General features: G+C 36.0%; 1 protein-coding gene across 1 annotated transcript in view; it reads left to right on the top strand.

The window, feature by feature from the left end:
- dachc (dachshund c) overlaps positions 1-25,655 on the top strand; it is an 82,159-nt gene that overhangs the window by 10,954 nt on the left and 45,550 nt on the right. Inside the window, exons 2-3 of the mRNA XM_048197116.1 lie at positions 14,477-14,592; positions 19,423-19,545. Coding sequence (XP_048053073.1) covers positions 14,477-14,592; positions 19,423-19,545 — 239 coding nt within the window. The remainder of the gene's footprint in view (positions 1-14,476; positions 14,593-19,422; positions 19,546-25,655) is intronic.

Genomic DNA, 25,655 nt, shown 5'->3' with positions numbered 1-25,655 from the left:
TTTAAAGGATTAGTTTACTTCAGAATTCAAATTTCTGATAATTTACTCACCCCCATGTCATCCAAGATGTTCATGTCTTTCTTTCTTCAGTCGAAAACAAATGAAGGTTATTGAGGAAACAATCCAGGATTCTTCTCCATATAGTGGACCTCACTGGGGTTCACCGGGTTGAAGGTCCAAATTGCAGTTTCAGTGCAGCTTCAAAGGGCTCTACGTGATCCCAGATGAGGAATAAGGGTCTTATCTAGTGAAATGATTGGTCATTTAAAAAAAAAAAAAAAAAAAGTATATACTTTTTAACCACAAATGCTCATCTTGCACTGCTCTGCGATGCGCCACGGATTACATCATGCAAAAGTCATGCATGACGTAGGCGGAAGTACCGCGGTAGGGTGAAGAACTCTACAACTTCAAAATCATCTGATATCGTTGTTTTACCTTTTTTTTTTGTAAAAGGAGTTTGGCTTAATCTTTTCACGTTCGCTTTGTAGACACTGGGTCTGTACTTCTGCCTACATCACGCATGACCTGTGATTACGTCATGCGTGGCGGATCGCAGAGCAGTGCAAGACAAGCATTTGTGGTTAAAAAGTTTATACATTTTTATTTTTGACCAATCGTTTTGCTAGACAAGACTCTTATTCCTCAGCTGGGATCGCGTAGAGTGCTTTGAAGCTGCACTGAAACTGCAATGTGGACCTTCAACATGTATGTTTTCCTGGAATGTTTCCTTCAAAAACCTTAATTTCTTTTAAACTGAAGACAGAAAGATGACATGGGGATGAGTAAATTATCAGGAAAATTTAATTCAGAAGTGAACTAATCCTTTAAGCTTTCATTCATATACGTAGGCTACTTGATGTGGGAACAAACCTCTTTGGATTATATATTGTATATGATTATAAATGATTCATGTGATTCATATTAAAATGTGTTTTATATTATTTTATGCCTGAACGTTTTGGATTTTCAATGAATGGACAAAAATTATTAGACAATAATAAACTTTGTGTTCGGAGAAACATGGAAAAACATGAGGGTGAGTAAATAATGACAAAATATAAATTTTTGGAGAAAATATCCCTTTAAGCACAGAACAGCCAATAAAAGCTCTTTAGACACATCAACAGCTGTGGCTGATTTGTAGTTAGAAGTCGTAACTGCTTTCCTCTTTCCTATTAATGTCAGGCTCACCTAATAAATCATAAAAAATTTGAAAAAGCATTATTTGACATGTCCGTGGTTAAATCTCAATGTTATCAGAGAAATTCTTTTCCATACAGCTACTCTTGGAAGTCTTGTGAGAGTCGGGAAAGTGTTACAAAGCTTCACGATTAGGCAGTTTCACCCCTCTGGCTTTGACATTAATGAGATTCTTCAGTCAAAAATGTCAAAAACTAATTGAGATGTCCATACTGCAGACCATGGAGAGAACTATAGATTTAGTTCAACTAGATTTGTCAATCTCTGCTACGTTTAGAACCAATCAAAAATCAACAACCAACACATTCTTATTAGTCTGTGCCGGTGTTTGTTTGTGATGTATCTAGGAAACGTGGCATGTAGAATGCAGCTGTTTGTGAAGTGCCTTGGTGGGTAAGAAACTAAATAGTTGTATGCTCATTAAACTACAGTGGGTTAGGGGGCCAGGAGAGTGCGGGGTCGACCGGAGACTCAAGTCAAGAGAGGGAAAAAAGAGGGAAAATGCATGGCTTAAAGGAATATTCCAGGTTCAGTACAAGTTAAGCTAAATCGTCAGCATTAATACAAAAATAATTTTGACTTATCCCTCCTTTTCTTATTAAAAAAGAAAGCAAAAATCTAGCTCACAGAGAGGAAGTTAATGGGGCCAATCTGCAAATGTTAAAATACTTGCTGTTTCAAAAGTATGGCCTCAAGATGTAAACAATATACATAATTTTAGAGTAAAACACTTGTTAACTTTTTCTTTGTAAAGTCTCAAAACAACTTTGCAGGTTTATTATACACTATACATTTTTTTTTAATTATTATAAATTATTTTTTAATTATTTTAATCATTATTATTTAATTATTATAACATTGTTTCTTTTGTCAAATCAACTTAAATAATTAATGTGGTACAGATAACATCATATTTTGAGTTTCTGTTGATTAAACCACTTGCCTTCATTGTATTAACTCAAATTTTTAATTTCAATTAACTCAAAATTTTAAGGCAACCAGGTAACTTACTTTTTCAAGTTAAACCAACAATTCTTTTTTAATAACTATCGACATTTAGAAAAAAAAAACTAAAACTAATAAAAATGGCAAAAACACAACTAAATTAATAAAATTGTCAATAAAATGAAAATGAAAAGGGAAAATAAAAAATAAAAACTAATTTAAAATATTTGTATCTCAATGATACTAAAATAACATTGCAAATTCATGGCCGTGACGATGAAATGCCTGAAACCCTAAAAAGATTGTAAAAATAATAAGGAAAAAAATACAGTTCAAATAATAAACAAGTTTTAACAGGAAAAAAACATATTATAAGGGCTTTTATAAACTTATAAACTTCAAGTTTATTCCCATTTACTTTCACTGAAGTGCCTTGATTTTTGCTTTTTTGTTATTTAAAGAGTTGAAATTATTTTTGTGGTAATCTACATTATACCACAAATGCTGTCGAATGAGCTTAGCTTGTATTGAACACCGAATATTCTGTGCTGGTGAAGGGGAGTATCCATTTGTGGGAAAACTCAGTTAAAAAAGCTATGCGTAAACAAAGTGCATGGGAATGCTGGGTTGTTGTAAACTTTGCTTACTTTTTTCATTCTCTTTTGGCTCTCTTTTTCTATCCTCTTAAAGGTAATGCTTCTTTAAGTAGAACAGGATAATGTAGCAGTAACACATAAAGGTTTTGCCTAAAGCTTCCTTTATGCCTGTGACCTGATTAGTGCAGAGAGGACAGAGGAAGGAAATTTTGCATCTCCCCAAAATACAGAGAACAGACGGAAATAGAGATGGAGAGATCACAGAGGATACTAAGGAACGAGGAAAAGATTAACCTGTTTAATGGTTGTGTTGATTTCACCTCATGTTTTTACACAACTCTTCTCAACTGAGGGTCAAAAGAAAGTGACAGTAGTTTCAAACAGTCCCCGTGAGAAGGTAAAGTTAACACACACATACCCGGCCCATATCTGCCAAAAGCTACTGAGAGAGAGAAAAGCGAGTGATTTATATGCCAGTGTGTGAAAATTACTATTTTTGTTGCGGACTTTTATTGTATGAAGGACAAAAGGATGAGAGGAGAGGCAGTGGGATGTTAAATGACCTACATATGCACAAAATTATGTCCTATATAGGTGAGTACATAGCTGAGATATTGTCCCTATAAATGGCAGATGTTATTGGCTTTGATTAGTCTTGTTCCAGTCGGACCACAATGTTGTTCTGCAATGGAAACACACTCCATTCAGAACTCCAATAAGCTTCTTACATTTCAATCTACGCTCTAAAAACAAACAAACAAACAAACACACACACACACGCAAAAAAACCCCAGTAAAAATAGGGCACAATGTACTGTGTTAAATTGATGGAATTTTCTGTATTTATTTATTTTTACAGGTGTTTTACCTGTGTTTTAGGGTTAACAAAGAAATACATTAAGGGCCAGATTTACTAAACGGGGCAAATTAACTTGAGAGTGCAAATCCACAAATACGCCAATGGGAGTGACAAGTTTTGCGTGTGATCTACTGCTGACGTACAAATTAAAGAACATAGACGCAGTCAAGTCATTTACATAATGATCAACGCATTCTAACAAGAGCAGCGCAAATTAGCGCTGGGTTGCAAATAAGCAGAGCTGATGCTCATCAGGTGTAGGTCGACACAGGCGCAACTTGTTGCATGCAAACTGACAAACACATATACACACATATATATGTGTTAAGACATGCTTTTGTTGGGCATTAAATAATGGCACAAATATCAGTAAATTGACTAGCACAAACATTAGTAAATCACATTGCGCGATTCAGTTAAATACTCTCCTCTCATAAATTTTGTGTCTGAAGGCCAGAACACGCCAAGCTGATGCCGACGAACTAGTAGAGACGAAAGCAGACTGCAGGGTTGGCTCACATCGGCAGCGTCTGTGTCCAAACAAAAAAAAGATGGGCGGACTTGATTTGTCCATTGTGAATTGATTGGATTGTTGGATCATTGTGGTTTGCTATTGGCAGGGCTGTACCCACTATTGAGGTTCCCGGTATTTTTGCGGTGTATATAATAAAGGTTGTGAAATAATTTCCTAATAATATATACTACTTTGGTGCTGCAAGGATATTGCACAACAGCAAGATAACCTTCTGAGTTGCCTCAGTCTAACACTGCTCGTCAATGTCAAAATGGCCAATCAAATCAAAGTAGGCGGGCTTTATTTTCACAGAAGCTGCTGAGCGCAAATTCAAGAGCAATGCTTCAGTTAACGGTCATAAAGTGTGAGATAAGATGTAAGTAGTTAAAACTAAACATTTAATATTTGACAGCTGTTTTACGATAGAAATGTTAAATGACCAACAGAAATAATCAGGGATGCAAACTAATAAACTTTTGTGTAATTTCACTATTTTGAATTGAAAATATATAATTTATGTGATTCATGTAATGTAATTCGTAACTGTCAATGTGGCAAGACAAGAATGTCCCCGAACCCCCTTAGCAAGCTCAATTTTTAGACCTCTGTAATTATAAAACCCTGCGTATGGCCCTGATTGTCCCACCCTTATGCCAGTGAACACGTCATCAGAGAAAAGAAGAGATGTCATTGCAAGCGGGAGGGGAAGTTATTTTGCTTCAAGATTACGAAGGCACGTTATTTTAAAAAAATTCTTAAAAAGAATAGTCGGTGACTTTTTAGACAACAAATACTATTATACTACTATTATACTATACTACTACTTTTAGACAACAAATAAATGTCTGTGTAATTCTAGAGAGAGACAGGACGAGGTGTGTTGTTACTTCACTAAGATTCAAAAGAGTATTTACTGGCCTCTCTGCTTTTTTGGGGGAACATGCCTTTTTATCTCTGCTTGGTAAATCCTAAAGTTCTTAAAGCATTAACATGAAGGAAATACTGGCTTATATAGGTCTTAAAATTCCTCTAGTAATCCGGAGTAGCAGCTTTATAACCCTCCCTCTGATGATAGGATGTCACCTGTCAGGTCCCTATTGGATTCTTCTGTAATGAGAGACAATAATAACAGCAAATTAAAGAGGAGCAAGAACCTGAACAGGCGAAATAGACTTTTACAATTAACCTTTTAACATCTGCCTGATATGAGATTGAACTGTTCCCTGGTTACAATATGATCAAATTGACCTGTGAACTTATTTAACTGAACTGAACGTTTGTCAAATAGAGAACAAGTAGTTTCATTTATTCCGTTTTTTCATAAGATGAACGCTTTTTGTTTTGTTAATGATAAAAAATAAATGCATCCTCTCTCTTTCTAGGCTCGGTTTTGTTACTTGCCACTTAATTGTTGCAAAAAATTGCTTTCAATTTTACCTATACCAAAAACAAAATATTTATTTAACTGTGTTCCATAATAAGCATGCAACCATGTGATCACATGATTTCCCCCTGTATTACAAAACAATTTAGTGTTTCTTAAACTTGTGACATGCTAACTTAATTTACATGCTTTGTACAACAAGTAAATAATCGGTTGTGTACTGTTTTTTTTTCAGGATTCTTTAATGAATAGAAAGTTCAAAAGAACAGCATTTATCTGAAATAGAAAGCATTTGTAACATTATAAATGTATTTACTGTCACTTTTGATCAATTCAATGCATCCTTGCTGAATAAAAGTGTTAATTTCTGTCCAATTTTTTTTTATTTTGAATGGTGTATAATGTTATAAAAGTTTTCTATTTCAGATAAATGCTGTCCTTTTGAGCTTTCTATTCATCAAAGAATCCTGAAACTGTTTTTAACGTGGATAATAATAATAATAAATGTTTCTCGAGCAGCAAATCAGCACATTAGAATGATTTCTGAAGGATCATGTGACACTGAAGACTGGAGTAACGATGCTGAAAATTCAGCTTTGCCATCACAGGAATAAATTACATTTTAAAATATATTTAAATAGAAAACTGTTGTAATAATTGTAATAATAAGTCACAATATTACTGTTTTTACTGTACTTTAGATCAAACAAATGCACATATGTTTCGCATAAGAGACTTCTTTTAAAACAATTAAAAAATCTTACCGATCCCAAACTTTTGAACTTTTGTTTCAGGCCCTATTTTGTACATTATTTGTGGAGAGTGTCACAGTATTCATTGGGAATTCTCTCAAAACTAGTTGAACTTCAGCTTAGCCTGACATGTTTTTAAACAGCCTTATGAAATGTGTTACACAAAAGAAAGACACAGTGGTGTAATGGTTCACTTCATATGGTACATATTTACTAACATACAAGACAAGTCAACAACTCCTAAATGAGTCCATTACACTCATCCTTTGCTCACCATTCATTTCCGCCCCATGTGTGTCTGGCTAGGCTACACAATCCTAACAATTCCGTTCATTACATTTATTAGGTTTTCAGACTATACATTTTTCACAGACTTTCTCATCAACACATTTCAGTGTGTTTACATGATCCTCAGTTTAATATAAACTGATAGACTCTCAAGCTCTGGAGCTTTGTAAATTCAATATAATTTCATCAATCATTTTTTGTTTTAATTGTGAGTATAATCTGTTATGAGTATGATATGATTTTTTGTTTATAATGTATCAGGCTTGAAAAGGCAAGCTGGCTTGCTGAAGTATGTCAAAGACAATATTACTCTAACACACACAATCTTAACTGACTCACTGAGTGATCTTCTTGAAGTTTGTTGGTGTGGTTGTTTGTGTGTGGATGTATATGTCTGATTGAGGAAGCAGTCTGTTTGTAAAATGTTTACAGTACTGTTTTTTTTTTTTCCATTGCTGTTATTTCCTGTGCATGTGGATATTTGTGTGTGTGCACGTATGCTTTGGGAACAAGAATGTTGAAGTGTCTCTCTGTGTGTGTGTGTGTGTGTGTGTGTGTGGACAGATGTTAAGTCTCTGTCTGTCTTTTTCTCTCCCCTTCTTTCTTCGTCCCCCTGCAGGGGCCACAACACTTATTTACATTTCATTCATCACAGAGAGCCGCAGATTGAAACACAAACAGTGGACTATTTGGGTTCAGTCTTTCACTGCGATAAGAGCTCCGATTACGCCCCATCATGAAGGAACTTCCTGTTTGAGCCCAGAATAAAGGATGTTTGCTCTTATCCTTTCAGCTGGGCTTTTTTCATCAAAGGGCAGTTCCGTCTAAATGTTTTTCCATTTGTTTCAAGTTGTCTTCAATTCATATTAGCTTAAATGTCAGGTGTAATTAATGTCAAGTTATATTTATAATACAATACAGATTGTTTCAAAGAAGCTTCACAGTAATAAACAGGAAAATAGCGGTGTTAAAGGGTTAGTTCACCCAAAAATGAAATTTCTGCCATTAATTATTCACCCTCATGTCGTTCCACACCGTAAGACCTTCATTCATCTTCAACACAAATTAAGATATTTTTGATGAAATCCGAGAGCTCTCAGAATCCTCAATAGACAGTAATTTAACCACCACTTTCAAGTTCCAGAAAGGTACTAAAGACATTGTTAAAATGGTCAACATGACTGGTTCAAACTTAATTTTATGAAGCAATGAGAATATTTTTTGTGTGCAAAAACGAAACAAAAATAACGACTTTATTCAACAATTTCTTTTCTTCTGTGTCATTCTCTTATGCTGTTTTTGTTCAGCACTTCCAGGTTCTTCATCAGAACACCGGCTCAGTATTGGCAGAAGCTGTTCACATGATGCAGGAGTCGGCCAATAAGGAGCCCGCATTCTGACGTAGATCTTGAACGTAAACAGCATAGGAGAATGACAGAATCTGCGAACATGGTAGTCTATGCGAATTTGTTGAATAAAATTGAATAATTTTTGTTTTGTTTTTGCGCACAAAAACTATTCTCGACACTTCATAACATTAAGTCTGAGCCACTGTAGTCATGTTGACTACTTTAACAATGTCTTTATTTGGCCTTGAATGATGGTAATTATGTTGCTTTCTATGGGGGATAAAAAAAACCTCTTGGATTTCATCAAAAATATCTTAAAGGGGTCATGAACTGCATTGGTTTAATGCTTTATAATGTTTCCTGGGGTGCACTTATAATGTTAGTATGCTTTTTACATCCAAAATTGTCATAAATTCTAAATAATAGGCATTTTTCCTACCCTGATTTTAGCCTCTGGTTTGAACGCTCTGTTTTAAGGGGCGTGTCTGCTGTGAGACTTCAGTGTAAACGCCCACTGCTGTGATTGGCTGACATCTTTACATTTGAAATAGCCAAGTATTACTCTCTCTTTTAGCACGTTTTTACTATTACAGATTACACTATTACTCTCAAGGTTAACTAATTGTGAAAAGTGTTGCATTACATTTAGATCTGTGGCATTATATTTAGATCGCGGCATGAAAGGTTGCAGAGATGAACATTGTAGCCGATCACAGACATGTTGAGTGAATGAAAGCAGTGATCTCGTCATTGCAATTCAATTTCTGCACACTAACAAATGCTTTCATCTTCACTAACAGTGCAAACGCGATATAACTAAAAGATTTGTTGAATAAAACGGGAGTTTTGCGCATCAGTCACTGATAAACTCACGCCGTTTGATTGACAGCTTCAGTGTGCGCTGCTCCAACGATTACAAAGGGGGCTTTCTTTGATCGATTTCTTTATATAATTTATATAGTTTGATTTACTGACACACAGACAAAGATCATCTGACTGTACATGAATCATTAATATCAGATCAGGCATTAGATTTAACACAGTTACTGACATGTTGTCGCATTACTGTCGAGTTCAGGCACTGCAATCCTCAACGGCATGTTTATTGCTTGGTTTATTGGACTAACAATGAAGTTTTCAACTCTAAAACTTACAGGATATTCTTAAAGTATGATGACCTCTTATATGTCAAAAGCTCAAGGAAATTTTGATTTCTCAGTTCATCACTCCTTTAATTTGTGTTCCGAAGATGAACAAATAATAATTTTTGGGTGAACTAACCCTTTAATGTTGCAAAATTCATCAATTATGAAGCAAATTCAGCTGTAAAGCACCTCTACAGAAGAACAGTGTCATTATTCACATTGAGTCAGTTCAATGTTGATTCAGTTCAGTTCAATAACTGTGTCAGCCAGTCTCAAAGTTCTATCAATTATGAGATGACTTCAAAGACATCTCTACAGAAGGCAATAGTGTCATTTGGCTTAATTTAGTTAAGTGTTGATTCAGTTCATTTCAATAAATGTCAAAGTTGCAAACTTCAAAGTCATCCCTACAGAAGACAATAGTATATTATCTAGTGTCATTCAGTTCAAGATTTGTTCTCATCTGATAGTGTCAGTACAGTCAAATGATTAATATTACTGAATATAAATTGTCTTTTAAACCTTACCTGAGCAAGCCCAAGGTGACAATTATAAAAACTAGCTAAACACCCTCTATAATGCAAAACAGGAGTGTCTTAAAAACTCTTGATTTGTTTTTTTTTTTTTTTCAATGCTAAAGCAGGAAGATCATGTAAACTTATTTGACAAAAGCTCTCCACCAGATGAAATTCACCTGTCAGAAAGAGACCGTCTCTGCTAATGGGTAGACAAACACACACACACAAAAACAGTGTCTTTTTCTTTGCTTCATTAACCCTGAATATTAAAATGGATCTCATTCTTTTTTGATTTGTTTGTTTTCTCCAGCTTACCCAGAACGACAGCTTTATAGTGAAACTGGTAGTTACTGTAGAGATAAGGGATTGAGGTATCTGTCTCTCTTAGTTCCTTTTTTTCTGTTTCTGTAATCTAAAGCAATCCGTTTCCTCTCAGAAATACTGTACCTCGTGCTCTGAACGCCCTCTCTTATCTGTTTGTGCCGTGGACACAGATCAGTCCCTATTTACAGCTTCAATTGGACGTAATAATTGAAAAGTACATCTGAATGTTTGTCAGTGGAAAACACTAGAATTAGACCCCCCTTCCTCTGTTTCTCTCTGTTTTCCCCCCTCTTTTGTTTGTGTGGCAGTGGGCAGCCCAGAGGGGGTTGTGCCCCTTTCATACCCCAGTAATTGATGAATTGTATGTGGTATGCAAATGAGAATCCATAAATCTTATGAATGACAGCTTAATTTATGTGAGCCTTAATGAATGCAGGATTAGATTTTAATTAAATGTCCTCAAAGGCACCCTGAGTTGTACATTGCATTTTTGTTCTCTCTCTCCCCCTCTGACTCACTCTTTCATAGACTACCATGTTAATCTTAAGTCTTGTTTCCTGTGCACATCTGTCCTCTCAAATGAAGTATCTAGAAAAATTGCAGTGATAAAAAAACTCTTCATTTTGCGAACGGAAGGGGGTCGTAGTTAATGAATCATACAGGGAGAGGGAGAGAGTTAAAATGGTGCCTTATCTTCTGATCTCTCTTTGAATTTCTTGAGTCATTTCCGCTGCACGGCTTAACCACATTTAATCTGATTCCATCAGTATCAGTTTAATTAAAATATCGCCCCATTAGGAATTATTAAAAATGTCAGCCTGTTAGGCATTCAGCATGGCTGTTGGAAGAGAGAAGACAGTCCTTCAGCAGAACTGCGTCATTAGCACTAACGTTCTAGCGCGTCTCTCAGAGTATGCTGTTATTGTAAACAGAATCAGAAGATGATTGTGTTTGCGCGGATATGTGCATGTGTTTGTATAAAACATGAAGCCGCATGGGTTTTAATTGGTTGTTTGTAAAGAGGAAAACTGTGCAAAAGACCACAGAAGGAAAAGACCACAGAAGGACATCCAGCAGGATCTCATATCTGGAAACAGAGATAAGATGTGTGTGTGTGTGCAAGTGTGTGAGAGTTCATGAAAGAAAGAAGTGCAATAGAATGAGATGAAATAAAATGCTGTTGTCATTTGGGTCAATGCCAATAATAGTGTCCATGAAAAAGAAAAGGATAAATCGTTAAAGGAGGTTAAAAAAACAGGTGCCAAATTCTTAGAAATGTGCTCTTAGAAATATATTCATGTTATTTCATATGGTTTTGAAAACTTTTGAAAAACTTAAAGTTTAATTACAAAAACATGTCAGGTGGTGTAACCCAGTAAAAAATAATTAAATATCATTAAGATTTTATCGAGTTGTGTCACATTTTACAATCTGAAATAACCTTATTGACCTTGTCACACAGTTATAAGTGTCTGCAGGGGTCCTCTCTATGATATCATTTCCTGTTTTGTGTTTTTCCCCCATTCCATTTTATCATTTAACATTATGGGAATGTTACTATAGGAATCAAACAAATATGTTACACTCAAAAAAATAACTCTTTGAACGAACATAAAAAAATCATGGAAAGGATTTCCACATAATTAAGTTGCTTTATTTCAGCATTATTCCAATTTAATGTACTTACGTTGGGTCAGCTTAATTTATTAAGGTTGATTCAACTTATTTACTATGGTTGGGCACAGCTTAATTTAATAGTGTCAGCCCAACTAATTTGCAATGTTTTGGAAAATAAATAAAAAGCAATAAATAAATAAATAAATAAAAAATTGTTTTCATATACATTTTACAATTAATTCTTCTTGTTTAATTTTGTGATTTATATAACTTCTGTGATGTTCCGTATTAGAAATCTAGATGTGATACTGGATTCATCCTAAATTAAACTGCCTTAACCAAAAACATGGTAAAGCCTAAATTGATCATAAGTCCATTGGTGGCAATGGTTTTACAATCAACATAGGCTTACAATGCTTTTGGGAAATGCAACCCAGAGCACTACCACAGTAATTACTTTCTTATTAAAGTAATTTGGAAGTTTGTTAGCAGGTCCTCAACCCAAGCACAAGTGCAACAATTCACCACAATGGTAACCCCAAAACTATTAATTAACAGAAACTTTTAAATACCAACATAATAGAACAGTAAACATTAAAAAGTCTCTCCATTTTCTCATCTTCCTAAAAACTGCTTAAAATAACACTTTATTTCAACATTTACTCTCCCAGTTCAGCACCTTTGCAAAGCATTATGGGAAGTGAAAATCCTGTTTGATTGAATCCTGGTTGGGTTTACTTGATTGAAACATGTTATTCCAATATGAAAACATCAAGTTAAGTCAAAGAGTGATTGTTTCAAGTCAATTTAACATGAATGAATCACATTTAAACCAGAAACCTGATACAATGGTGTTGAATCAAAATAAATTGTTTAAATAAACTGAACAGCATCAAAAAATCTTTTTTTGAGTGTAGATGAACATCCAACTAAAACTATCAGAAAAAACATTCCACGAACAAGGAATAAATAATGTTTTTGTGCTAACATTTTGAGAACATTATTAAAGACCAGATAACTCTGAACAAACATTATATTAACATTACTGGAAGAATGTTTGTTCATAACTTTGAGAAAACCTTGCCAGAATATTAGCCACATTTCTGAGAACATTCCCATTTACTGGGAGCATTATTTACTTAAAGACCCCTAAAAAATTAAAAGCTATTTTATTTTAGAAGTGCAAAACATTTCATTATAGATGAGGTGTAATCAAGTTATTATATGTATGAATTTCATTGTAAACTATTTTTGAATAAATTAATAGATCCAGACAAAAATGAGCATCATGTCTGGCCCATTTTCATCCACGTGTACAACAGCAGTCATCATCTCACACAGACCAGTCCTGACTCCTTTTGTGTGTGTGTGTGTGTGTGTGTAGGGTGAGAGAACGGGGTGAGAAATAAACCTGTGATAATCCTCTCCCATTTCAAAGGTCAGGCGCTGTGATAAAATAGCTATTTTGTTCATTTATTTACTCTCTGCAGTGGACAGATAAAGAAACACTACAATTAGGGAATTGAGAGAGGGAGATTTTAAAAGGGCAAACGGTGGGGACTTTAATATTTTATGAAGGATGATTGGCGCTCACAAGCACTGGGGGAGGTGTGAGCAGCGGCTCTGTGTGAAATAGAGGACTTTTTTCTAGAATACTCAGCTAAATGATGAAGTTTTTTTTTTAAAAAAGTGAATGCTTTCCATTAAAGGTTTCTCTAAAATCTGACACCCTCTTCAGTCGGTACAGATAGAGATACGCGGAGGGTCAGAGCAATCAAAAGTGTACCGTGTTAAGTCAAACAGGTGAAAATGGACCATAACCTACTTCCCATCCTATTTAGACTCAATTAGGTAAACCTGGTTGTCTAGATAAACACCTCAAGTTAATGCAGATGGTATTTGTGTGTGCTACAGAGAGCCGTGGCTGATTTTAGCACATGTACCGTAAACTCAACAAATTTAAATTGCACATGAATGCACAAGAGCAGGTAACAAGGTGCGCAGCATGCATTATACATGAGTAAAAAATCGGCTGATTATGGAAAAGGGAGATGAGTCTACTGTGTGATCTAATTAGAAAGAGAGAAAAAAGAGACGGGAGGGGGTACAAGAGATGGCAGAAAAAAGACTGTCCTTGAGAGTATTTACTGACGCATGCAAGTATGCATAGTAGATTAGTTTGGCTCTGAACAAAAATGGATGTGTGTGCTAATCATACCTTCATTTTTGAAAATAAATAAATAGTTAGTTAAATAGCTAGTTGTCACACTTTTTTACTCCAGTGACCATTTTTCATGTATTTATAAACATATACTTTGGCTACCAAAAAAAAAAAAAAGGAGACAAAAAAAGAAAAAAAAAGGTTCTACCATTATTGTGATATGGAGTAAAAATATAATTAATTGAATAGAAGTTGACAAGATGCCCCACTGGGAGTGGAACAACCTATTATCAGCTTTTCAGCAGAATCTAAACAGGAAAAAAAGTAAAACAATTCAAGTAACAAAAATTTAATTAAATTAAAATATCAAACTATCCCAGTTTATTTTTAATTATCCATTGTTTACCAAAGCTAAATATGATGAGTTTGGAGGACAGAAATCACTAAACTATTATTATTTTTATTATTACTAAGAACAATTTAAAATATATGTTTGAAACCAGCATACAAAACCACAGCAATAGAATACACACATATAATTAGACATTTGAGAACATATAGTTACTGTGATATAGCCCTTTTGACAACTTCCCTGTGTGACAACTAACCTCAGGCCTACTTGTTAGTTTCTAATCATTCTGTAGCATGACTACTCTTCATTTGAGTGACGTGATGCAGTAAAACTACAGCATTCCCATTATAATCAACAAAACTGTCTACACTGCAACTTGCAATGTGCAAGCAGTTTATTAGCTTCTAGATGGGTTGTTACATGTAACCAAAATGAAATGCTTGTCTGACATTTTGTTTTCATCTTTCAGCTCCAGACCTGGCAGACCTCCTAAAAGGACCCAGAGTGTGACGTCACCCGAGAGCCCTCACGTCCTGCCCCACTCCGTCTCTGGACTCATGTCCTCAGGAATGATGTCTCACACTGGTAAGAAAATGAGGAAATGCTCCTACCTCACTGTTACTGCCATAACAAACAAATCTCATTCCTTCTAAAATGAGAACAGCAGAATTTAAGATGATCAAATCAGGATTCATAATTAAAAGTGAAAGGAGAATAGGAAAAGGAAGTAGTTAATTAATCGTTTAGATGAAGACTTACACTGTGTCCTAAACAGATGCAACATAGTAAAATTCCAGCGACATGCAATTTGTCTGTTGACAACAGATGCGAAAAGGCTACAAGACGCAACAAAATCAATCACATATCACAGCCAATCAGATGAGCATGTGCATCTTCCCATAAGCACACTGCTGTCTCACACTTGCAACAAAATAATTAAATTAATAAAAAATGAACCAATTTAACATTATTCAAAATATATACTCAGTGATTGATACAATCCTTGTCATAGAATACACTCGGTTGTTCATATAAAGTTTAAAGTTTTAACTTTATTTTTATCTTTAAAGGGATAGTTCACCCAAAAATGTAAATTTTGTCATTAATTACTCAGCCTCGTGTTTTTTCCAAACTCGTAAGACTTTTGTCCATCTTTGGAACACAAATGAAGATATTTTTGATGAAATCTGAAGATGATGATACATGGGCCAACTTTTTTAGCAATGCTGCTGAGTGACGTTGCTTGGGCACTTTCCCATTGAGAATGAGCAACAAATTTCTGTCTGGATACTTTAGATAGGTCATTGGCAATTTTTTGAGATCCTCCAATCAGAATGCTAGCAGTCGTTCACGTGACCGGCTTGGAGATTTCAGAAATAATTAAAACAAGATGGCGGCCTCTCAGTGGCAGTGGAGCGAAGAAAAGAAAACTTATATCTCTTTACGCTGTTAAGTTGTCATGTGTCAACCCAAAACAGGTAATTTACCTCATTTAATGCTTAACATACCAACAGATGTCCAATTTAATGTACCTAGGCTGTAATATAGCCATCGAATATTTTTAGTTAAATACTAAAAAGACGCATTCTGTGTATTGTCTGCAGTGGCGTAGGCCCGTGAAAGTAGCTTTTGACGCGATCGACCCAGGTTCGAATCCACCTTTTGCCAAACTCGCTCTTCTCCCTTTTCCCATCACAAATCAGATTAGAAAGGCTTTTATTTTTAATAAAAATGAAGAAAACATTTGAAGAGTTGCCTAACAAGTGTTTAATAATAAAGTATGTATTGCTTCTGCTATTTATTGCTTTATAGATTTGCTTCTCTTTGATTGGTTGCTGCCAACTGTCCGTTGCCCTAATTAGTTGCCCTGTGTCTTACCACGTTGCCTGTTGATGGCAACATTTCCCAGCAACATTGCTCAAAAATTTGCCCTGTGTATCATCACCTTGAGAGCTTTCTGTCCCTCCATAGACAGCTACATAACTACCACTTTGATGCTTCAAAAAGTTCATGAGGAGATTGTAAAACTAATCCATATGAATTGAGTGGTTTAGTCCAAATTTTCTGAAGAGACTCAATTGCTTTTTATGATAATTAGGTTTAATTTAGATTAAACATTAAACATTCATCAGCGAACATAAACAGAAGCTCAACCAAAACTGCTTGATGCGTGAGAACAAACCTCTTGCAGAAGCTCTAATGTGCTGCGTAACACACAAGAATGAACCTCATTGGTTCTCGCACATCAAGCAAACATGCTTGAGCTTCTGTTTACCACAACTGATATGTGAGTTGATGAATAAAAGCCTATGTTCGTCATATAAAGTGATCGAGTCTCTTCAGAAAATTTGGACTAAACTGCACAATCTCATATGGATTTGTTTTACGATCTCTTTATGAACTTTTTGAGGCATCAAAGTGGAAGTTACATAGCTGTCTATGGAGGCACAGAAAGCTCTCAGATTTCATCAAAAATAGTTTAATTTGTGTTACGAAGATGTACAAAGGTCTTACAGGTTTGGGACGACATTTTGGGAGGTCATTTTTGGGTGAATTAAGTTATCTTCAAAATCTGAGGTATGTATTATGTATTGTCTCTTTCATTATTGCTATTAAGGTCATGCAAAAATAACTTACATGTTTTGTACAATACTACAATAGTTTAATTTAAGCAACTGAGATAATCATTGAATTGTCAACAAAAAATTCTAAAAGTAGTATCCCCAGTCGTGTATTGCTGCCATGGCTGGTTAGGTCAAAAGATACCCTTTATCATGTGTTGCGTCTTCAATTCGTGTCTAGCTAGGCCACGGTGTTACATGCATCTATAGAGAGGCTGAAATAGGAAATAAAGGGAATTTTTTTTTTATTGGGAGAATCAATCAACAAATGACTTTTTCTCGGCATCTTAAGCAGGGATAAGAGTATTTTAAAATAAAGCTAAATTTAGTTCTCAGTCCTTTCCTTTCTTTGCCTTTTTAATCGGTTTCTTGTGCTTATTGTTACAAACCAGTTGCAGCCTGTTATGCTTCTGTGTCAGTCACTTTAAACAGCACTTATCTGAAGTGACGCAAATAAACAATCTGACTCATGCTGTGCTGTGGAAAAGCCCAAAGCCAACAAAACACAGCTATTGTTTCCACACTCACAATGCAGGTTTGCCCGAGGTAGTATGTAACCTCATCTTGCCAACTCTAATTTGCCCTTTATTGTGTTGTGATATTATGATTAAAACCTATTAGATTTTGCCTGGAGATATGTTCACCTCACCCTCTGTGGTGTCAGCTCTCCTCTTGCTCAAGAGAGTATCATTTAAAGCGTCACAAATTATGTCCATTCCGCATGTGAAGCTAAATGCACAATTGCCGCCCGACTTCTAAGCTGCCCTTCTCTTTGTGTATGTGTGCGTGCTCAGTCTGCTCGTTGCAACTTCTCAAAGAGAGCCCCAAAAAGGGCCGCACATTTGTACTCGTTTAGAAAGAGCAGGTGATGGAGAGAGAAAGAAAATGCTCAACAGCACAGGCCTCTTTTATCTTCGGCAGAGGTCACACTATCAATGTCAGCCACAGAGATGGAAACTCAAAGGCCACTAGGGAGATAGAGAGAAAGAGAGAGAGGACAGTTTTTTCCCTCTTTGAGTGGATTGCAGACCGAGAGTGGGGAATGCTTTGATATCGTCCTCTTCACAGGCTGAAAAGGGACCTTGGCTTTCATGCTCTGATCTTGACATTTAGTGAAAGCATTTGGAGAGCAACTGAGAGAGTGAGAAAAAAAACACCCCACTCCTAAAGCTCGCTGCCAGAGCTTGCCTCATATTTGCACATAACTGTTGTGCATCGCAGCCAAATGCCAGCGAGCAAAAGTTAAATTTCAGAACGGTTTGCCCGGACTAGAGCGCTGATTTTAAAAGGATGGGTTTTAAACGTGTCAGAACTGGATGGATGCTTTTACAAAGTCAGTGTTTGGGATGAATAACTGTATTTTACTAGAAAGTGTGACTTTCAAATTGTCCTGCTTGTACAACAATGTACAGGAGCCGATCAAATACTGTCTGTATGAATGAGTAAGTCAAGCCAACGGTGATGCAATGTTATTTAATAAATGAATAAAGCTAAGATACTTGTTCATCTGTTACCTTAATTAACCAAAAACTGCACATTTGGGTTGTGCTCAAACCACAAAACTAGAGGTAGCAGTTCTGGTACAGTGGTAACTGTGACTAGATCTAAAAAAAAACTGTAGTCACGTTGACTATTTTAACAATGTTTTTACTACTTTTCTGGACCTTGAATGTGGTAATTTCATTGCTTTCTGTGGGGGATAAAAAAAACTCGATTTTTTTTTTTTCATCAAAAATATCTTAATTTGTGTTCCAAAGATGAACGAAGGTCTTATGGGTGAGTACTTAATGACAGAAATGTTATTGTTAAAAATGATTTAACAATAAACAATAGTATTGTAATGAATGAACATTAACCTAGATTGATAAGTGCTTTAAAATGTTGTTAATTGTTAGTTCATGATACCTAATTAATTTAGGTATTCATAGGGTATTAATTTAGGTATTCTTAGGTATTAAGTTCTGCAAACGGATTTGTTATTATTATATCACTTTGTTACAGAGAACATATTCAAGAAAAAAAATATAATACATATAAAATTAAAATTACAATAAATTACATGGAAAAAGTGAAAAGAAAAAAAAAACTTGCCTTAATTTTGACTTACTGAGATCTTTTTAAAGCTAGTGGAAGAGGAAAGAGATGAGTAGCCATCTGAGTTGCGTGACTAGAAGCAGCTCTCTGTGCAATGAAGGGAAGCTAATCTAATTTTAATTGAATTATAACATGTGTGCACTGGGGGCAAACACACACACACACACACACACACAAACATACTTAACAAGGGGTATTGGAGACTTGTGACAATGGGCAGGTGCCAGGCAGCTTGAATTATCAGCGTATGACAGGGGAAGCAGATCTCAACTTTAACAGATCCAGGACCTGCTGTTCAAAGCTGGTGTCTGATGTTAGTAGACAGAGGTATGTAGTTTGACTGACTGTAGAACAGTGACGTGGGACAGAGTGTGAGTGTAGCTTTGGGATGACGCTGTTGGTAATAATAGACCTGTTGTTATCATCTAATGTTTCAGTGCCAGTGTGTTCTTCTGTCAAATTCAATTATAGGATGTGAAATATTCATAATTGCCTTCACAAAAGCATTTGAATGAAGCACATTTATGGAAAAGCAGTGAGGTGAATCTGTTAACAATTATTCATATTCACATATTCTCACAAGATTTAGGCAACTGAAGTGATAGATTTTTTTTTTTTTTTTTTTTTTTGGAAAAGGCAAAGAAAACTGAATGATTATGAATTAACACTTTTTCTTTCTCTCTGTTTAAAACTCTGACAGGCCTAACAGCTGCCACGCTTGCTGAAGCCATGAAGAAGAAGATCAAATTGGAGGTGATGAATAGTTACCATGGCAATAACCACGGCACAGATTCTGAGAACGGTGACATCACCTCCAGCATGGGTAAGTGTCAGTTCCCCTGTTAAAGAGATGCTCACATGTCAAGCCATCTCAAATGCTCAGACCCTACAAAGTCTGGCCCAACACTAAATGCAGAAAAAATGCTTTTTTTCTGTTCATGCTGTGTATTAGACTTTTATTATCCAATCTTAAAGTAACCAACTGTTTGTATTCCTAGTGCTTCTCATGTTATTGCCTACTTAAGTTGAATTGCAAATATTGCCTCTTAATGGAAAAGTTTCTGTAACCTGTTAATGTAACGCAAAATGAAGATCCTGCTTGTTCACACCAAGAATGATTTCTTCCAAAGAAAAACACAAGACGAATTTTTCAAAAAAATCTTGGCCACTCTTTCCAATATAATGAAAGTGAATAAGAATTGCATTGATTATAGTTTATAAGAGAAGTAAAGATGTCAGATCACTCATATCATTCTTTTGAGTCAGACCTAATCAATGAATTGTTTGATCCAGTTCACTGAACTGTCTGTATGGTTGATTTGAATCAGACTGACCTGGATCTCAAGTTTAAGTCAATGATACAATCGCATCAGTTAACAATAGAAGTAAAGATAATCAGACCACAGCTTCAGCAGGCTTGGAGTCAAATGGATTACTTCTATACTGCTTACATTATGATGCTTCGCTTTTCTTTCTTTCTTTTTTCAAGCTTGAAATCTCCATTCCCCACTCTTTGAAGTGAGGGGAAAGGATGACAAGTAGCCTACATTATTCAAAATTTCTAGTTTTGTGTTTCATGGAACAAAATACGGGTTTGGAAAATTATGTGGGTGAGTAAGTGATGAAAAGTTTAAAGTCTGTGTAAAGTAAGTCTGCATGATAAGTATAAAGGCCCTAATATACTTGTGGCAAAGTTCATGTACCAGCACAAATTTTGGTGTAATCTCTGCATCAGAAAAGTAATGATTGTTTTCAGGCAGGTTTTCCAAACACTCCCCTGTCTGTCATTGGTTGAACCAACAAGTAGTCCCGCCCCAATCTCATTGCCACAGTATTTACACTGTGCGTGTATATATATATATATATATATATATATATATATATGTGTGTGTGTGTGTGTTTAACCCCTCACCCAGGTCCTACTCGCCCCGCAATGCGCGGGTCTCGGGCGTGGGAGTCGCTCTAACAAGGAGGCTAAAGGCTGCAACCTCTAACGTCAGTCGCTAGAGCATCTCTTGAGATGAGAGGACTACTAGCTGGCCTCTGTTACATATATACAGTCAAACCAAAAAATTATTCAGACATTTTTGTGATATTTTTGATATATTTTTAGTAGTGAGTGCAGGACATTATAGTTCATTTATGTAAGTGAGAATAGCAAAATAAAGTAAACTGTGACATATTATACCCAAAAATTCTTCATACAGTGGACTACCAGTAAAATTCATAAAAATTGGAACCAAAAGTGATCAAAGACTATAGAATAACACAAGACGCGTCACTCATATTATTATGAATGGGAGAAAGTGCAACGCGCAATATGGTGGAATAAGTCCCGCCTTCTAAATAAGAGCCAATCGCCGATTGGTAAAGTCTATAGAAACGCGTTAGTCAGATGCGTGCCTCCGAAATGAGGCACAAGAGATGAGCATTTAGGACTGCGCATGCACATTAGGTTGATCCAGCCTGAAAAATACAGTTTTTTTTGTCATGATTCAAGCGTTTAGAAACAAAATTTATGAGACAGTTGTTGTCAGATTTCATTGGTGATTTGCTTAAGTGTTACCTGACCTGACATAATTAAGATTTTTTTTTTTTTAATTGATTCAGTTTAACTCTGAGATCTTGTCATATTTTATTGCCATTTTTTTATGGTATTAATGAATGAAAAGTTCAAGGTGTCTGAATAATTTTTGGTTTGACTGTACATATACATATATATACATATATACATACATACATACATACATATATACAAGCTTTAATAAAATAGGGAACTTGCGATTATTCTATGATGCAGTGCTTATTTTACAGAAACTGTGCATTGATGCAGTACTTATTTTTCAGAAACTGTGCATTGTAAGCAGATTTAAGCTAGAAAATACCATGAAAATGAGGTTGTGACCTTTCTGGGGAGAAAAAACGTGAAAACAGAGGCCAGGATGTCACAGCGAGAGGGATAAGTGTGAATAAGATTAGCCAGGTTTTACCCACAAATGCTAATAGGGAAGAGCTTTTTTTTATCTTCAGCAATTTAGAGTGAGAATAACCTTGAGTGTGGACTCTTGGTGTGGAATATTAATATAGTTGAAGAGAGCTGAGTGGTGCAGAACCACTCTCTCTTATCAACTCTCTTTCCTTTAACATTCTATCCATCTTTGAAATTTCTGTCTCTTTCCATCTACCAGGTTTTGTGGCCTGTAATTTTAATACTGACACAAAGACAGCCTTATCTGGGGAACATATCTGAAAATATCAGTCTCTCATGCCTGTGTTTTGAACCTGAACCCTCATCCACTGATCATATAATTATTTACATTTGACAAACACAAACTGTTCCCAGAATAGTACTCTTAGTCTGAGAAATGTGATACATTTAAACCCTGAAGATTGAAGAGAGCTGAAGGGATGTGTGGCATGTATGAGGCTAGCCAGACAGATACGGCAGTGTTAGAGCGGAACTCCAGTGGCACTGATCCAGTTGGTGATTGGGGCACTGTTTTTAGCAGCTCCCCCTCTGCCCTGATTACCAGGATATGAGCTCATCTCTGGTTAAATAGAGGTTCTTATAACAGCTGTGCCCCTGAGCAGGAAGTGGAGGGCTCTGGATATAGTCACACCGTCCTGTCAAGGAGGAATTTGGAGAGGATGTGTCTTGTTGACGTTAAACTGGTGAAAGATAACATGCAGCTAGTTAGATATGTATAGTACACAATCATAAACTCACACAAGAAGGGCTTCATTTTAGATACATAATTCTCAGCAGGTTTTTCTGCAGGACACAGATTTTACATTGGACATTGAGTGGTGACCCAACACACTACCGAAATTGTTTAAAAGCAAAGATGTCCTTAAAATCAACATCAAAAAGTATAATATATTTAAAATACCAATATATGTTAATGTTGATTTATTATTAATGGTAATTTATTTACATTACCATAAAAACGTAAGATTCTTGTCTACATAACTTGAGTATTTAGTCTCTTGAGTTTTGATTTTATGTATTTATTAGCCAGTTCATTAGCCAGTAATTCACCATGCAAAACACATAATGATCACATAATTTAATGCATTCTGGGTCATATTTATGTTTTATTTATAAAGAAGAACAACAAGGATGTCTTTAGCATCTGCCTAATTTGGACAGTTTTGACAGCTGATTGGACACATGGCCCTTGACATTAACAAAAAAAGTGTTCTCCACCACTTAAAAGTTAGATTTATAATAATATCCATCCATTTCTAAAACCGCTCATGAGGATGCTGAGTGTGTCCCAGAGTTTTCCCACATGGAAAGAACCTATATGTGGATATATGCGCATATATGAAACCTATATGCAGTGTATATGTACATATATGCTGCATATATGCACATATATGAGAATATATATGCTGCATATATGCGCATATATACTGCATATATGCTATATTGCTTCTTCATATCCATATATATGCCCTATACATACAAGATATGTCTTCTATATAGCTAATGGCAGGATCTGGTCATTTTGTAGCTCATATCTCATTTTTGACTGTCATACATGATGCCTAGCTCATATTTTCTATTATCAAGGCAAAAACTAAGAATTAACGAAAAAAATTATGCAAGAACTTATGTATGTGCGAATGTAGCAGTTATGTATTTAGACAATTATTTTGTGATTCCACTTGCCATGACCATATTTGGGGTTTCCTGCCGCCATGCTGACTTGGGGTGTTGACGCACTTTGCTGCTTCCCAGTCTGCATGAGACATCACAGCGGTAGGTCGCACAAAGTTTTTGCGGTGATTCAATTAAGGCCATGTTTCATGTAACAGCTGAATTCACATGATATATTTGTATGATTGTAATCCAAAACCCCTCTGTGATGTACATTCAGATGTTTCGTTGATTATTTTTCTTTACTTAAGTTACTTTTAATATCTCTCTTTCTCAGCATTGTGCGTTGCTGCCGCATGCTGTTTGTATGCTGCACAAGTCCTCATATATTGCCATTTGTGTTATACAGAATAAAGTGAGGACCTGATGGCAAGATTTTTCGCAGTCTGTCTTTGATTACGACACAACGCAGAAAACACACCGCTACACGAACACGTGAAATTGGTCCCACATGGAAAAAACCTATATAAACATATATGTTTCAATATAGGTTTGATATAGGTTTTTAATATATGTGACATATATAAAATTGGCCGTTTTCCTATATTATGTGTACATATATGTACATATATGTGTATATATATATATGTGTACATATATGTGTACATATGTGTACATATATGTGTGCATATATGTGTGCATATATGTACATAAATGTACATATAATATAGGAAAACGGCCAATTTTATATATGTCACATATATGTAAAACCTATATCAAACCTATATTGAAACATATATGTTTATATAGGTTTTTTCCATGTGGGTTGTGCCATAGGCAAGGAAACACCCTGGATGCATGGGCAGCCCCTCACAGGGCAAACACAGACCTTCACACATACAGACAATTTAGTGTCAGTTCACCTTTTGTGCATGTCTTTGGATTGTGGGATAAACCGGTGAACCCATACCAACAAAGGGAGATCATGCAGACTCCACACAGAAAGCATCCTGACTCAGTTGGGACTCAAATCAGAAACTGTCTTGTTGTGGGGCAACAATGCTACCCTAAATGAAAATGTTGTCATTAATTACTACCCCCATGTCGTTCGACACCCGTAAGACCTTCGTTCATCTTCAGAACACAAATTAAGATTTTTTTGATGAAATCCGAGAGGTATATGACTCATCCATAGACAGCAATTTAACCAACACTTTCAAGGTCCAGAAAGGTACTAAAGACATCGTTAAAACAGTCCATGTGACTACAGTGTTTCAACCTTAATTTTATTAAGCAATAAAAATACCTTTTGTGCGCAAAAAACAAACAAAAATAACTTTATTCAACAATTTTCCTCTTCCATGTCAATCTCCTACGCAGTTGATGTAGAACACATACAGGTAGTGCAGCGCTTCCATGTTTACAATCGAACTAACCCTTTAATTCTATGCATAATATATACTACATTGCCAAAAGTATTGGGACACCCCTCCAAATCATTGAATTCAGGTGTTCCAATCACTTCCATGGCCACTGGTCTATAAAAAAAAGAACCTATGCATGCAGACTGCTTCTACAAACATTTGTGAAAGAATGGGTCGCTCTCAGAAGCTCAGTGAATTCAAGCGTGGTACCGTGATATGTTACCACCTGTGCAATAAGTCCATTCGTGAAATTTCCTCACTACTAAATATTCCACGGTCAACTGTTAGGGGTATCATAGTAAAGTGGAAGCAATTGGGAACAACAGCAAATCACAGAGCGGGGTCAGCGCATGCTGAGGCGCACAGTGTGCAGAAGTCTCCAACTTTCTGCAGAGTCAATAGAGACCTCCAAACTTCGTGTGGCCTTCAGATTAGCTCAAGAACAGTGCGCCGAGCAGCTGCATCCAAGCCTTACATCACCAAGTGCAATGCAAAGCGTCGGATGCAGTGGTGTAAAGCTCACCACCACTGGACTCTAGAGCAGTGGAGACGTGTTCTATGGAGTGACGAATCACGCTTCTGTCTGGCAATCCAATGGATGAGTCTGGGTTTGGCAGTTGCCATTAGAACGGTACTTGCCTGACAGAATTATGCCCAGTGTAAAGTTTGGTGGAGGGGGGATTATGGTGTGAGGTTGTTTTTCAGGGTTTGGGCTTGGCCCTTTAGTTCCAGTGAAAGGAACTCTTAATGCTTCAGCATACCAAGACATTTTGGACAATTTCAATTTCAACTTTGTGGGAACAGTTTGGGATGGCCCCTTCCTGTTCCAACTTGACTGTGCACCAGTGCACAAAGCAAGGTCCATAAAGACATGGATGAGCGAGTTTGGTGTAGAGGAACTTGACT

The sequence above is a fragment of the Megalobrama amblycephala genome, linkage group LG7, assembly GCF_018812025.1.
Source record: "Megalobrama amblycephala isolate DHTTF-2021 linkage group LG7, ASM1881202v1, whole genome shotgun sequence".
Taxonomy (NCBI): domain Eukaryota; kingdom Metazoa; phylum Chordata; class Actinopteri; order Cypriniformes; family Xenocyprididae; genus Megalobrama; species Megalobrama amblycephala.
The sequence above is the reverse complement of the archived record's forward strand: the minus strand, read 5'-3'. Positions and strand labels throughout refer to the sequence as shown.